The 16,804-nt window shown below is 41.2% G+C and overlaps 2 protein-coding genes across 2 annotated transcripts; one reads left to right on the plus strand and one right to left on the minus strand.

Moving 5' to 3' along the window:
- Positions 1–6,145: 6,145 nt before the first annotated feature.
- Positions 6,146–8,875, minus strand: LOC142935556 (L-rhamnose-binding lectin CSL3-like). The gene is made up of 8 exons (XM_076079987.1): positions 8,575–8,875; positions 8,089–8,139; positions 7,802–7,940; positions 7,348–7,463; positions 7,179–7,229; positions 6,767–6,890; positions 6,379–6,498; positions 6,146–6,267 (listed from the first exon to the last, which is right to left on the minus strand). Coding segments are annotated over exons 3-8 (540 nt in total). The 5' UTR covers positions 7,930–7,940; positions 8,089–8,139; positions 8,575–8,875; the 3' UTR covers positions 6,146–6,266.
- Positions 8,876–11,936: 3,061 nt separating this feature from the next.
- Positions 11,937–16,694, plus strand: txnl1 (thioredoxin-like 1). The gene is made up of 8 exons (XM_076079705.1): positions 11,937–12,200; positions 13,336–13,432; positions 14,216–14,389; positions 14,652–14,774; positions 15,061–15,130; positions 15,291–15,463; positions 16,250–16,354; positions 16,440–16,694. The coding sequence occupies exons 1-8, from the start codon at positions 12,103–12,105 to the stop codon at positions 16,467–16,469; spliced, it is 870 nt and encodes a 289-aa protein (XP_075935820.1). The 5' UTR covers positions 11,937–12,102; the 3' UTR covers positions 16,470–16,694.
- Positions 16,695–16,804: the final 110 nt, after the last annotated feature.

Here is a 16,804-nt window from a genome sequence, read left to right on the forward strand (position 1 = left end):
CCTGCCCCCCCTCCCACGAAATGTGTTTTAGAGCCTTTTTTAGGGTTGTATCTGACAATTAATCTATTGGCTATTTTTATTAATAATGAAATGAATGTTTAGTCTCTAAAATGTCAGAGATGTCAATTTATAATGGCGTTTATCATGAGGGGAGCAGAAATAGTTGTAAATCCTCACACTGGAGAAGCTGGATGTCTGCTCGAGGAATAAAATAAATTCATGTTGTTAACATCATCAATGAATCCACTAGTAGCTTCAGAACTGAAAGCATGTTCACATTCAGTCCAGTGTTCTGTGTCTGTGTGTCGGCTGTTAATGAAGCTTAATGAAGGCCAATGAGTTGAGTCTCCATTGATCTTATTCTGAATTTCACTCACAGCTGAGAGTCCTGACAACGAATCCATGAACAGCCCCTGAGCAAGGCACCAACACTGCCGGAGTTAGGGGTTCAACTCCTCTCTGGGTGATGTCAGTCTAAAGCCACGGTCATCGACAGACGTCACGATAAATGACACTCGGAGCGAATTCGTGCAGCGCTCCTCCAACACCAACAAATAACACTTACACCAACATTACTTTTGTAGTCAAATTGTATTTGACTCCTAATTTGCCTACATGTGGGTAGGGTCTCATGCATGTGGCCACGTGCAATCGCATATAGTTACGGGGACGCATTTGTGGGACGCGTTTAGATACGTTTGTACACAGATGTATGCATTTGTGTCATGTTGCCTATTTATTCACATAAGACTCTGAACTTTAACTTAAAAACAAATTAAACAACAGACTGGTGAAACCGAGATCTTTTAACATGTAAAAAAGACAACAAAAAACAAAAATAATCTGGTTGCAACAAACACATCGCCGTCAAACAGCTTCAGCCCCCAAACGTATCCAAACACACAGAGAAGAGGCCGTGACGTCGATACCTCAGCTAAACACTTCGAATCCAATTTGACTCTCAAGACGCAATTCAAATTCTCAGTCGCTGGTCTTAAGGTCCAAACCATTTCCATAAGGAGGCATTTCCATGAGCAAAAAGGGCCGAGGCTCTCTGCTGCTTGTTTAAGGAAAAAACACCCGGAGCCGTCACTGTGTTCAGAGGCAACAACACCAGCTATTGCACCGTGCAGGTGTGTTTCACAAGCTGCCCGGCTTCTGTTTGTACGTCACATGTTTATGTTGTGACAAAGTAAAGTTACACTCCACCCAGAATATCTCTCTCTCTTTACTGAGAAAGATCTCCCTTAGACCGGGAGGCGGCTGTAAACAAAACAAGTTATAGTTGGAACAGAAAACTGCATCTGTGGTCAACGTCGATTCATGTCAGTAGAAATAGACACTGATCGGTGACGTTTCACAGCAGGAACAAAAAGAAAAGGTTCTGAGGGTTTCTCCCCATCTTAAATATTCTCCTCCACGTCCCTTCCGAGACTCATCCGTCCACCCATCCAACAGCTTCCCCGTCATTTACTAAGGGATGGAACTCAAAGCAAGGTGATTAACCCTTTCAAGCCCATGCAAAAGTACAAAACACAGATGCAGGATTTCCTTAGTCATCATGGTAAGACTTGACTCTGTGACCGGAAAACAACTGAGCTGGGAGCGGCAGCCCTTGAACTATGGGGCTGGGTGTCCTCATTGTCAATACTAGGGCTGAAGACACCTACACTTGAATACCGATACCAAAAAGACAGAGGACAAATATCATGCTAAAATGCACAGTCTATCAGCTGAAGTTTGCTGGACGTGATGTAGGGTTAACCCGTGTGTTTTTATGTGGAGTGAGCACCGCGCTAAAAAAACAACGTAGCCTTTTAAACGCCACGTTGCTCATCAGCAACCGGTCATGTGGTAACTTAGGAGGCCGTATGGCCATGTGTGCTCTGATTAATTTGGCATGCAGTTGACACACCTGTCATAAGTTTGCTGTCATTAAAACCTCAAACTCCTGGCATTAGCTCCTGGTGTTCTTAACCAATGATTTGGGTGAAGGAACTAACGGGAGTAAAAACGGGAACCAGCTTTAAAAAAAGACAGATTTTCCTCATGCGGTGGATCTCATTTATGCTCATGTGAATAATGTGAATTTCCAAAAGTAACTCATGTATTTGAAAAAGTAACTGATGCATATTCAAAACCAAAAATCGTTTAAAACAATTTGTGATTGTTAATGTGGCATTGTGTTTCCTTGTTAAGAATATATATTATATTCATATTAATATTAATAGGGAAATGAGTTTGGGTGTATTGTTCAGTAACTTCAAAAAAAAAGACTTCTTAACCAATGAGGTGTTCAGCTACATCACGACTTTTATCAATACAATCCTTTATGTATATTCAGTTGCCAGTTTATCAGGTAAACCTAGCGAAAACTAAGGCAGTCTCATAACTTATAAGGGAGCCGTCCTGATACAACGTGAAGGCTGTAATGTTGAAAGGTTCCACTCAATGATCACGTTGGAGGTGTGTGGCCTACTGCTGTTGAATTGCATTGACTGAGTCTACATTCCTTAATCAACAGGGATGGACAAAGAAACTATTGGAACACAGTTTGCTACTTTACACGTTTTTTTAAAACTAGAGACACTAAAATGATTAACTAAAACACAAGTTACAAGCCAACGTCAACGTTTCAAGCGAACATTTTAACCCCAAAACCAGCGAGGCTTCCTCAGAGAGGGAAGGTGAGTCGAGCAGCAGCCGCCCAGGTGAAGCCGTCACCTGCCCTCTGTGCATTTTAAACGCCATTAAGCCTTTTTTTATTTCAAAAACTCAACGTAAAACACGCATGGACATTCACACATTAAACTGGACTTACCGCGTGTCCTTCGGTAGATTTCTATTTAAAAAATAAGAGGTGAACGCTGCTCTCCGTCGGTGTCCTGGTTTAGTCACCGCACCATGTTTTCCTCTTCTTCCTGCTTGTAGAGAGCTGACAGGCAGCGGCGGCTCCCCGCCCTTCTTGTTCTTCTTCTCCTGCCCCCTCCCACTCCGCCGCCTCACCTGCTTTGCCCCAAGCCGAACCTGCCGAACCGGTTCGACACGTCCATCGCTTCGAACAATAAATAGCTCCTTTAAAAAAAAAAAAATGTGAGCAAAGTCGCAAGCTCTAGCGCCGAGGAGTTTCTGGTCACGTGACGCACAGGTAAAAGGTGCGTAATTGAATTGTTAATTAAACCAGGACTGCGGTCGAAAAGTCCAAAAATGACCTCCTAACGTCTATTCCTAACCACTTTTCCTTGACCTTTATGGAAAGAGTCATGGGGTCAAGGAAAGAATTCATGAGGAGTTAGGAAAAGACAACCGTGGTGTTCACAGAATCCGACTCCACTTTCACTAAACTTTGTAATTATAAGGTGATGGCGGATGTCACTGACGGAGGTCTGCCATGGTGAAACTACGACGAAGAAGGACTACAAAAAGCGCAGCTAAAACATTACCCACATAAATATATTAGTGTTTTCTGCAGGCTTTATAAAGAGCTTCTTCTGTGAGAGGCTGCTTCACTCCTGGTGTGAAGAAGAGGAACCGGAGCTCCTTCCTTCCTGCTTCTGTCACACTGAACAATCAACATGCTTCAGTAGAAACAATTCACTCGTTTAATATCAATGAAACTGTTCAATATCAATATTTCCTTTGTGCAATAATGCAGATTCAACAGTTCGGTTATATTGTGCTTTCTAACAGTTGAATAATGTATCATAGTCCTAGCTTGTTTTGTTTTTTTACTGATGCTTCTTGTTATTGAGAATGAGAATTTGTTCATTGACAGTTTGCTATTTACTGTTCATTTTATTTCATATTATTTTTTTTTTTTTGTTTTTACTTGATCCATGTTTGAAGTAAGTAAACACATATAAAATGAAACGAAAGGATTGTCACTGTTTATTCATAATCATCAACATGAATCCATTACTTTATGACTGTATGAAAATAATTGTTAAACCTGTGTGAGATTATATCTTACACAGGTTTAACAAGGAGGACATTAATCAGAGAGGCAAAGAAGAGTCCAAAGCTGCAAAAGTCCGCAGGGAGGATTTGAGTTTCTGTCCACCACTTTAAGCCGTTCGGTTCATTTGGTTGTTGTAAAAAGGTAGAAAAGCCTAAATTAGCAGTGCCAACTATAGTGACATATAACACACTGCAGAAGGGTCGGTGGACTGTCACTACACAAGTCCTGTTTACCGAATGGAGCATTTCTTCTTCTTTGTGTTGTTGAACAGCAGTTAGCATCCAGCTGATGCGAAATTCAGATTGTGACGTCATTATTAATTAACCCAGAATATGATTATGGTTTCTCTTGAATACTGGAATTAATTTATGAGGCTCCATGTTTCAGGTTAAACGTAAACTATATAACTCATCAAACCCGACACTCAGGAATGATCAGCCTCACGTGACTGAATGAAATGATGATAAATTATGTAAAAAGTGTTTCTTTAATTGTATCTATAATAAAAGTTACGAAGGGAAATATCAGATCATGAAAAGACAAAACTCAAGCGAGGATCGAGGAGCGAGCAAATGACAAATAAGAGTATAATAATGACATTTCCTCGCTCCTCGCTTGAACCGGAAGTTGTTCTGCGCCGCCATATTGACGGCCGTCCCAAAGCTCTTATTTAGCTCGAGGAGCAAGGATCGAGGAGCCACGAGCGAGGACACACGAGAACAGACTTACAGGAAGTCTTTTAACGGCCGACACGCCCCCTCATTGTTCATCTGTTATGTGATTGGACGCTGCAGCCGATCGGACTGATGAGATTTTTTTCAACATGTAAACAGTGAAGACGGATCACAGATTAAACTCAAGCTTTATATTTGATTCGTTTTCTGCTTCAACATCTGGTTTAAATAAATGTTCATTGTTGACTGAACAACAAAAACCACAAACAACTTTCTTCATTTATTAGAAAGATTTGTGTTTTCATGATCTGAACTTTTATTATGGAAACAATTAAAGTCAGAGAGAGCTGGAGAGACGAAACACTTTTTACATTCATTCATTCATTCATTATCCAAACCGCTTATCCTGTTCAGGGTCGCGGGGCGCTGGAGCCGATCCCAGCTGACATTGGGCGAAGGCAGGGTACACCCTGGACAGGTCGCCAGTTCATCGCAGGGCACATGTAGAGACAGACAAACATTCACGCTCACATTCACACCTACAGGCAATTTCGAGTCTCCAAATAACCTAAGCTGCATGTCTTTGGACTGTGGGAGGAAGCCAGAGAACCCGGAGGGAACCCACGCTGCAACGGGGAGAACATGCAAACTCCACACAGAAGGACCACCCGGGATCGGGGATCGAACCCGGGCCCCTCTTGCTGTGAGGTGATAGTGCTAGCCACTACACCACCGTGCAGCCCCCCCTATTCATCATTATTTCATTCAGTCACGTGAGGCTGTTCATTCCTGATTGTCGGGTTTGATGAGTTTTATCATTTAAGAGAAACAATAATCATATTCTGGGTTATTTAATATCGACGTCAATCTGAATTTCAAAACGTACAGACGCAAATAATTCATAAATAAGACGATCGCATTCCGCCGGTAGAAATGGATCCTGCGCTTATAAACAGAACACAGGACACAGTTTGTTAACAGACTACAGAGAGAAACCACCTCTACAGTGGTGATTACTGTGTGTCTTTATTAGTTATTAGTATTATTTGTTACTATTATTAAGTACAGTGATCATGTGAACAGACACAAACTTCTCAAAAGTCTCTCCAGCTTAAAGCCGACTGACAGCTGATCCAGCTGTGATCAGCTGATCCTCCGTCATCAGAAACAGACGTCGCTTCACGTGACGCAACTGAGGAAAGGACGTCTCATGTCTCTTAAAACATATTTCCTCGTTCCTCTCTCCTCGCATGGTTTCCTCCATGCATCCCTGGTGGGAGGGACTAAGACCCAAGGAAAGGACCCAAGTGAGGGAAACGGGGATGTACCCAGGGTCATTTTTGCAGTCTGAGGAAAACAACATTAATAATAGTTTGGAAAATTTAATTTTTACATCCCTCGTTTGGAATCACAGGATGTCTTAAAAATATCATCTTAAAAGAATAAGCCGAACCGACTTGTGCATAAAATGTATTGGTCAGATGTCACTTTTTCAAAAAAGACAAAAACACAATTGTTAGCTTCACTCTTTTAATAATTCATTCCATCACATTATTGTTTATTATGTGTTTGGATGAAACCAATGGATGAATTGATGAACTCCTCTCTGGGACGCTGATGTGGGAAGCAAATCACCTAAAAGTTACAAGAAAACATCCTCAGGCATCACATGACACTTTTTGGATTATTAATGCCTCAACTGTTTGCACAACTGTGCACAATACATGTGTTTATTATCACACTTACTAATCATTTTCTTCACACTCATAATCCACAGAGAGGTACTTGGGATGACTGTCGCACCCAACAGGAGATCCCAGATTATCAGGGGTGGCTGTAACGTAACATACTGGTGTCCCGCTACACCTGAGGGTTAATTCAAAAGAAAAGCATCGGTTATTAATATAAAACCAAATCAAAAATGACTTCTACATTGAAAAAAGAAAACAGTCATCTTGATGTACTACCTGTAACAACAGAGAAGTACTACAGCTACGCTACTTAAAACAATCGTTATTGTTGTATAGCACAAATAATATTATATGAAAATCTATTCAAGAATTTATTTTTTTTAGTACGAATATATTCCCTTTGCTTCCACTAAAACGTGTTTGTCTTCTGAACAAATACACACTTGTCTTTCACACGGTCTGCAGCTTTGAAACTTGTACAGAAGGTCATTTTCGAGGGGGTTTTGGTGCAGGTGTTCTCGTCGAAACGCCCAAATCTGGCATTCACAATTTTAACTTCTCCTTTTTCTGAGGGTGACACAGAAGACGAAATGTCATAACACGGACAAGTTATTTTGTTATTTTGCCAGTAGGCAAGACATGGAAACCCCTCACGATATACAGCAAGTTGTATCAACAGATCTTTTTTTCATAAACTAACCAAAAAGTGGCCATTGTCAACAGGAAGTATCGATTCATAGATACAGATTGTATTGATGGCATACTGAAGATTAGTAGGAATACATTTATAACAAAAACATAATGCAGAGATGTGTCTTTTCCATGCAGACAGAAGGATTATTGACATTCTCTTACCACACTTGATCTCTGCAGTTTGGTTTTCACATGCAACAATGGAATGCCACTCTGTCAGAACATCAGGAGATATGGTCAGACCTAAAATCATCCTGACATCTTCACTGAAATCTGCAGGATCACAATGCTGTATGTCAGCAAGCCCTCTGCGCTGCTTAAAAATACTCACCAGCTGGTCTGATTTCACAGTCATAGGTGATCTGAAGGAAGTTATCTTGTGAGTTATTGTCCACAAACATCCTCCTATTGGGCTTGGGCAGTCGGCACCATTCCCTACGATCACAGCTGGAGAAATATTGTAAAAATATTGCACGGTCAAGATGATTTAATACACAATGTCTGCACACAGGCAATTTTAATTGTTTTAATTTTGTATTTAAAAGCATTTGAAACAAGAGCTCAAGCCCCCTCCGAAGGGTCTCAACGATTTGGACTTTTCTAAAATGTTTCATTTTTTTGTGAAATATGCATTTGGGGATCATGTTTGAAGAAGTTTCCACCTCAAAATAATGCCAACTGTCCTGTCTTATAAAACATGCTGAGTTTTTAATTTAGAGTCCATTTCTACTCACCTGACAAAATGAACCACGATAATAAAGTCAACAGAAAAGGATAACTCTCACATGCGCTGGATCCATCCTTTCATGGACGTGTGTAAGGAGTTCCCATCGGAGACCTTGGCGGGCTTTTTTCTGTCAGCGCAGTCAGCATCGCTTTTCACACCATAGTTGACTTCAATACTTCCAATCATATGTCCTGCAGCTGAACATACACAAAACATGGATCAAATGTTAACAATGGGTGACAGGAGGAGATGGAAGAGAGGAGCTGAATCCTGAGAGAGGAAATAGGGTGCTGCTAATGAATGGATTTTATGATGATCAAGATAAATAAACAGTAAGATACATACGGCATTGCAGCTCGCTGTTTACACCAGGACACGCCACATCGTAGAGTAGTCCTGCAGCGAAATATTGTGTATGTAAGCAGGTTATACACACTTAGTAAAGGTTATACAGGGATACGACATGGAGCTGCAAGGAGAATCTGAGGGGTTTGGGGATTATTGACAGGATTGGAAAGCAGGAAAAAAAAGTATTCCTGCCGTTTCTTTTTTCATTTTTCATACAATCTTTGCTTTTTTTGTTGTGAATTACAAAATAGTTTGATTTGTTCAGGAAATTATGAAGGATTTGTGAATTATGAAAGATATTTTACAGATTAAAGTTAACAGAATAAAGTGAATACAGTATACAATAGATAACAAGTAGAAACATATTTTAATTAAAGTTTAAAATATGGTAAAATGAAGTTTAAAAGGCACAAAAGGAAGTAAAGGAAGGAAATCAGAAAAAAAGAAATAAATCGGAGGATCATAGAAATTGCAATAACTTACCATCAGATGTCAAACACCAAGTTGCAGCCAGGACTGAAAGATATAAAGCATTTCAAATATAATGAATTCTATAAAGGACGTGGAACATGGTTTGGTCCCACGTTACAGTCACAGTTAATGACCGTTAAAAACAACGGGACAGGTCGTGTACTCACAGGCGATGAGTGTCAGTCTTGTGGAAAGCATCTTGTCAGCCGTTGCAGACGATGATGGTGACACAGCAAACCACCGCGTTTTATACAATTTCTTCTTCATTTGCGTAATAAGCACACACGCTATCCTGAAATAAGAGGGCCCCTAAACCCAACAGTCAACATCCCTGGGGGGTAAACCGACATCACTGTACATACAGTACAGAAACAAATAGAGATTGTTGCTTGAGGAGTTTTGCTGTATGCACTGAATGACAGAACTTATATAATTAGTTTTCAGTCAGTCTGTCAATAGGAGGCAAACATTTTAAATGTGGCAGTTTTGTAGAGTGAATTCTAACAATCCCAGTGAGTGATCATGTTTCTCCGAATTAGTTTTCAATATTCTGAAAAGTAATTTTAATTTGCAGCTAATGACCAGTGATGGAAAGCACATTTACTCCAGTACAAAGAATGAGGATTGCAATATCTTAACAAATCTCATGAAAAGTTCTAAAGGCCATCTATCAGTACTTTCTGACTTCCTTTTCCTGTCTGTGGCTCTCAGTCTCAAGTCCGTTGGTTTTCACTCTGCAACAAGGGAGTGCTTTTATGAAAATACTTCACCTCGTAGAAACGTAACACTTTAACAACGTATATTTCTTTCCGACCTCTCAAGGTAACAGAAACATGTGAAACTATTGCGTGAGTTAATATAATATAATAGTCAGAGCTGGCTGATGATGGTTTGCCAGTCTGCGTTTGGGGCTCAGTTGCATTACCTAAAGGTACCGGCCGGCTCACTTCAGGCCGACTGTGTCGATCCCTCTGATACATCGTGCACGCTGACACACCGTTAGGATGCCCGAGCGGCCATGGAGGAAAATGAGCAGATCAGGAGTCCAGAAGAGGTTTCAGCTGAAGCTTCATTTATTTTTACATTCTAAAGTCACACCAACGTTCACACCAGTGTCAACCAGTGTCAACTAGTCTCCACTCGTCTCCCTCAGTTCCCCTACACAAACAAATTGAGCTCTTTTTATTCACATAAAGATAAATATAGAGATAAATGACTCACATATCCACAGTTACTTAATACTATTTGATGACCTTTGGCTATACAGTAAAGTTCACTGTATTTAGTATAACAATATTTGTATCTGCTCAGCGTTAGCACACATCAGGGTACAACAGCTTGTTAAAGACAAGTTTGAACACATTATGCCTTTAGCAAACTGGGAATACAGGCTTAAGCAAATACCGACAATTCACAAACAAACTGCACTCACACAAAAATATGGACTTCAGAGAGAAGCAGATAGAAGGGTCTACAATATATGTTTGAAGGATGTCAAAGTGACTCAGCAGTGAAAAAGGTTCAAAAGTTAGAAGCTAAAGCGTACAGATCACAGTGAAAAAGTGAACCATCACATCACCCGACAATCCAGACAGAAGACAACACTGTGTAGATATTTAGCCACTGTTAAAATCATTAAAAAGTCAAAGCAGCATGTGTAGACAAGGGGAAAACGCACATACATAACACGTGCAAAAAATCTTTTCAAATGCTCAGGAATTCACATCAACAAAAGCATCAAACTAAAATGCATGACCAGTTACATTAGAATATCACCCCGCCAATTACGACACATCATCAGGTTCTTCCACTGTTGGCTTGATAACGTTCCCTCGGATGCTGTGACACAAAATGGATCGTTTTTTGAGAGGAACTCTGCACGAGTTAAAGCTCAACAGGATGTGGTGAGGAAATATGACCTTGTATAGATTTGGATTCATCATTTATTTTTGGATATTAGTGGCATAACATGTATTTAAAGCCCAGTTGATTTATTGATTTCTTTTCTTTTTTTGTCATGCTATGTTTTTTTCTTGGACCTTAAGCTACAAAAGGTTGAGAACTGGCCGATATGCCTATATGCCATAATATTCTTAAAGGGTTCTGAGTTCTTTATTTATTTTTTGTTAAGCCTGCAGGTACAATAAACTAAACGTTATTTGAGATTTTTTAGATGACAGACAGATATTTAACAATTTACACTTGTAGCTTTATGAAAAACTGCTTTCACTGTCTTCAAAATCTCACAACTATAAACTTCTGTTAATATAAATGAAAAGATTTCTGTTAGGCTACAATATAATTGTATTTTTACAAATATATTTGCTTATTTACTGTAACATCTGACAAAACAGCTGAACCCTGAATATTAAAGGGACGCCCCACTTGTTGTACACATCAAGTTCAGTTTATTTCCATTAGGAGTACTTTTCATCCTGTAAAACTGTCTTCTGTGGCTTCGGAGAGAGCGTTGTCCAGTCTGTCGTCGGGGTTATCTCTGCTTCATCGTGAGCCTTACATTTTTAACAGAGACCCCAAACTTTGGAGTTTTTACACACAGTGGGCATTTACCAGACAGGCCTCCTAAAAGATGTTATGGCCTAGCATCCCAAGTTGCATCATGGGAAATGTAGGATCTAATGACCCATACTAGGGACCAAAAGACAAGAGATAATAATGCACTTCTTATGCTTTAATTTAGACCTCTCTTTTTATGATCCATCTTTTGTGAGTCTCGCAACTTTATGGAAGTGCAGTACTAAATCATTCAGGCATGAGAGCATTACCAATTTCTACAGTAAGTTTAAAATAAAATAAAAAACAGATGTAGTTTTTGGACATCTTATTTTTATGGAAGGTTGTCATAATAGTCAAACGGCCAGAAACGAAGAAATAAAATGATCCAAAGTTCAATCAGACTATATTCATGAGATTTTCCCTGTTTTGTTAAGACATGATGGCCTGTAAAGTGCATTTATCCTGGGTTCCTGGACATGCTGGCTGGGATTCATTAAAATTGAATTAAAAAATAATTTAATATAATAAAGATAAAACAAATGATCAGGCTAGAGATAATAGGAAAGAAAGCATCCAGCTGAGTTGTGCTGCTTGGTTTTTTCTGAGACAGTCCAACATGTCTTTTTTTCTAAAGTGTAGTAAATATAACAAGGAAATCAGTACATTACTGAAGATATTGTAAATTTTCGGAGTTCCAGATGATGTTTTTGGAAATGGTGGTTTAGTTTTTCTTTTCTCCTTATCCTGTGGAGGGCAGCAAAACGCATAGAAGCGTCTAAACTGCCAAAAAAAACACCGAAGAAGAAGGAAAACAACCCGACTTTCCGGTTGTCTATTGGCCAATCAGGAGTCCACATCCGGAAGCAGCTCACTGTACCTGTAGTGTGGTTCTGAAAGCAGCTCGTCAGCTAGCATACTGTCAGAAAGCTAAAAACACAACACTTTATTTTTATTAGGTTACCCAGTTTCCTGTCCTAAACATCCCCCGGATAACTAGCTCACACTGCAGGCTCAAACGGTACCATGGTTGGTGTAAAAGTGATCGCTAGTGACCCGGACTTCCAACCGGAGCTAGCGGCGGCCGGCTCCAGGCTCGCCGTAGTGAAGTTCACAATGGCTGGGTAAGCTCACCAACCCGGCTTCCGAGGCCCAGCAGCTTGCAGCGCTTAGCACTTTGGTCTGTCCCATGAACGTAAGACTGGGAAACATTCACAGATCGTCGGTCAGCTGTTTTGTGGCGCTGACACGAACCGGATAGCCACGTTATCTGACAGATGTAACGTCTTTATTGCCAGGAAAGCAAGGTTAGCATGCTATCTTTAGCAACTGTTAGCTGAATAACGTTAGCTCTGTTGCTTACAATGACATAGCAGTATTACAGTAACTTGGCTGCTCAGGGTTCGTAAGACTTAATGATGAAAAAGGGCAACAGTAGCACCAATATACATGTTAAACATTGTAACATTTCACTCGCCACTGTGCTTGTGACGTTAGGTATTATGTCTTTTAGTGCGGCGAGCAACGTTAACTTAGTTTGAGTAGCTAGCGTTAAATGAGTTTCGATGGTTGACTTTTGTACGAGACTTACAACTATATACAGCTTGTAACATATGACGTTGTTTTCTGTTTTCTCTGTTGGCTTGTAATGAATATAGTAAATTAAATACCTTGTGGGATGTATGCGAGAAAGTAAAGCGATTACAAGATCCAACGTTGACCTCTGGTAATACTGTGATGGGCGTTTTATCAAAGATGTCTTCATATTGCGGGTTGAATCGAGCAAAACGCACGAGCAAAACCTTCCAGTCATGCTATAGATATCTTTAATTTAGAGACAACTGTCTCCCATACACAGTCCACCAGAGAGACATTGAGTAATCTTTAACAAAGATGTTTGTTTATGGACTAAAATAAATATATATATTACATTTCTAAACTACTCCTTAAAAAGCCAGTGTCAGTCGGGCTATACATACAATATGTAATATATATCTATAACAAGTACTTTTTGTGTAGTTACAAAGTTGTGTCTGTAGCATAGAGTATTGGAGATAATAATAATAAATATCAGTATATACTGTCCATGATCAGATTCTGATGTACTGTAAATCATGCCAACAGTGCATTATTCAGTAGTTACTGTCATATAAACCATTGATTACTGAAGTGTTGTCGGTTTCTTTAATGCTAATTGACTTGTCGATTAGCCGATTCAGCACTACCCGAGCTAACGCACCGTCCTGTGTTCCCCTTCAGGTGTCGGCCCTGTGTCAGAATAGCTCCAGCCTTCAACACGTTGAGTAACAAGTACCCACAGGTCGTCTTCCTCGAAGTAGATGTTCACGTCTGTCAGGTGAGTCCGCCGCACGGTGTCAGTGATTTAAGGAGAGCGATGGCTGTTGAATCTCTTTCCTCTGAAAGCCCAGGTGTAGCATTGATGTTCACGTTTATTAGATGATTATCTGAGTGTCAGGCCAGACTAAAGCCAGGCCGGAAAAATATAGAGTCTTGTTTTCAGTCATTTCTTAAAACAGCTGGTCACTGTAGTTTGTAGCCAGTGTCACTCAAACTAGAGGAAATAGAGCATTTGTTGGGGACTATTTTCATCGGCGCATTAATCCACGCTTGGTGCTCTAGTGAGTATTTGGGGCAGCAGGGTGTGGCATTGAGTCCAAAAGAAACTACAGTATGTGGGTGTGTTCATGGCCACATGTCACCCAGTGAACCAGGGGGGCTCGTTGATGTGGTTTTTATAGTTTTTTGTAACAATAGAGCTCTTTGGCACAGAGGAAGAAGATACTGTACATCAGACTTTAACTACACAAACAGAAACTTGATAGCAGGATCAGTTCAATGTTGGTTTGGTCTTTTCATGAGATTTGGTCACAGTAACAACAAATCCAGAACTTCACCAGACTTGTCCTTCAATTTGAAATGGCAGAGGAAGTCGTTACTCTACCAAGATATTACCAGCCATTAGGCATTAGAATTCAAACTCTGTGTGAAGTTGGCTTTGTGAAAAATTTGGACCAACAAACTGTTCATTTCCTGTGTGTCCGTGTGTTGCAGACTGAGTCAAAGCAACAGAAAGTTGATCTGTAACAGAAATGTAAAAAATGTTTTTTTTCCTTCTCAGGCAACAGCAGCCGCCAACAACATCTCAGCCACGCCGACGTTCTTGTTCTTCAGGAACCGGGTTCGGGTGGACCAGTATCAGGGGGCAGACTCTGCGGGTCTGGAGGAGAAGATCAAACAGCACACAGAGAACGACCCGGGAAACAGCGAGGACTCCGACATTCCAAAGGGATACGTGAGTTGACCATTTCTGCCTTTTTTTAAATAGTCCCAAATACCCCATAAGCTATTTTTGTAGGAATCTAGACATAGAGGGTAAGAAATGACATCTGAAGGGAAAACAAATGAACAAGACGACACACAGTATGTGTTGCAATGTTGGAAATGGAACATAAGCATGTGCAGAATTAGTGTGAACCGGAGAGGATGCGAGTCAGCCAGATGCCTCAAAAGCACATGTATAAGTGTTTTCTTTGTCTCGTTTGGTCTGTTTGCAGATGGACCTCATGCCTTTTGTCAGCAAAAATGGCTGCGAGTGCCTCAACGAGAGCGACGACTGCGGCTTCGATAACTGCCTAATCAAAGACTCCTCCTACATGGAGTCCGACTGTGATGAGCAGGTACGAGCTGCTCACTCAGAATGTGCAGTATCGCAATCGCAAGAACGGCGGACAACTCAGTCCGTCATTTTTCCCATTCCCAATATTTGTGCAAAAAAAAACAACGAAAAATGATCTTAAAGGAGAGCCCGTGTCAACCTTAGCCGCCACACAGCACACCGTGTTGGTCGATCAGTCGATCTGCGTACTCGTAGCTAAACACGTGTGGGTAGTTAATTGTACTGAACTATAAGTTGAACTTGATGGTAATGTGTCTGTTTTGTTGCCGTCCTTTAATCTTGTCTAGTTGCTGATAACTATCGCCTTCAACCAGCCTGTGAAGCTCTACTCTATGAAGCTCCTGTCCTCAGACTTTGGTGAGTTTTTAATGCCGCTCTACATTTAAATAATCGTAATCTCCCAACTGGAGGTATTGTGATGAAAATACACTTTTGTTCTCCGATAGCTAACGTCCTGTCTGTTGCTCCCTCCTCCCTCCTCCCTCCTCTTGCTGTCTCCCTCCCTCTCGCCCGTCAGCCCAAGCCCCCAAGGTGGTGAAGGTGTTCATCAACCTCCCCCGGTCGATGGGCTTCGACGACGCTGAGCGGAGCGAAGCCACTCAGAGTCTGGAGCTGTCGGAGGAAGACTACAAAGAAGACGGTCTGATCCCGCTGCGCTACGTCAAGTTTCAGAACGTACAGAGCGTCACGGTGAGGGCCAGGTTGCCAACACACACTGCTGAGACAAAGCCATGGTCAGGCTGTAGACCAAATGTCATGCTGAATGTGCTGAAATGCACCGGCTAATGTATTTCAATCAGGCGAGACGTACGCTCGCATCAGTCATGCAGCAGGTCTGGCACCTTTCTTTCTATGCACTTTGTGTTTACAGTTTATCATGTAAGCCGTATTTGAACCCACAAGAATAGTTTCTGATTTAATGAGTGAATGATCAACCGGGGGGCAGAACACCAGGGGCCCGTATTTATCAAGCGGTTCTGAGTAGGAAATCTGGAGATAACTGAACGAAAAACCTCACAGTTAGACATTTCTGGTCCTTTTATAGAACTAAGAGTGAACGCGTTTTATCATCACGTGTCAATTTTCGCTCGATACACGCATACGGTCTTTTCAAAATAAACTTCCAACCTCACAGGACACTTACTTAGGTTAAGGCAACCAAACTACTTAGGTTTAGGAAAAAAACGACATTTAAGTTAAAATAACTACGGACGTAGCATTACTTAAGTACGGACGTTATGCAACAAATAGATCAACCGTGACTTCTCGTTTCACACGGGGATCGAACAGCGGCCTCCTGGGTGAAAGATCGCTATTCGTTTGACCCGCCCGCCCTGTGTGGGCCTTTATGCGGCCTGGTCCATGATTATGTGGATTACATCCGTTTTGATTTTGTCTACCAATTACAGCGAGTAATGAGAGCAGCCTGTTAGTCTGTCTATTGATGCCATTTGTCTTCCTTTCTTTTTTCACCAGTTGTTTATCAAGTCAAACCAAGGAGGCGAGGAGACGACAAAAATCAACTACCTGACGTTCATAGGCACTCCAGTACAGGCCACCAACATGAGCGACTTCAAGAGGGTACGGACCAGTTACAGCCGCCCGGGCTCCTTTATGTTCAGCTTTGTCTGTGACTCACTCATCATTTTACTCTGTCGCCATGTAGGTCGTAGGAAAGAAAGGAGAGAGTCACTGAGCAGGAGAACCAAGGAGAGGACGGGAAGAAGAGGAGGCTGCGGATACATCCAAGGACTTTCCCTCTGCCAAAGCTGCCACACACACACACACACACACACACACAGCCTCCAGCTGACCTCCTCAAGCTCTGAGGGAATTCTCCGTCTGTGGAGACTCAGTCTACAAATCGTTTGTATTGTAATTCTGATGAATATGACTGTAAATAAAACAATCCTTTTTCAAAGGCATGTGAGTTGTGTCTGCTTTCTGTGGGAACTACTGGAGGAGGAGGGGGGGGGGGGGGGGGTAGCAGTGAATGTGGCACTGGTAACAGGTCTAGTATTGCAATAAAGA

The sequence above is a fragment of the Anarhichas minor genome, unplaced genomic scaffold, assembly GCF_050575085.1.
Source record: "Anarhichas minor isolate MPS153535 unplaced genomic scaffold, ASM5057508v1 ptg000073l, whole genome shotgun sequence".
Classification (NCBI taxonomy): domain Eukaryota; kingdom Metazoa; phylum Chordata; class Actinopteri; order Perciformes; family Anarhichadidae; genus Anarhichas; species Anarhichas minor.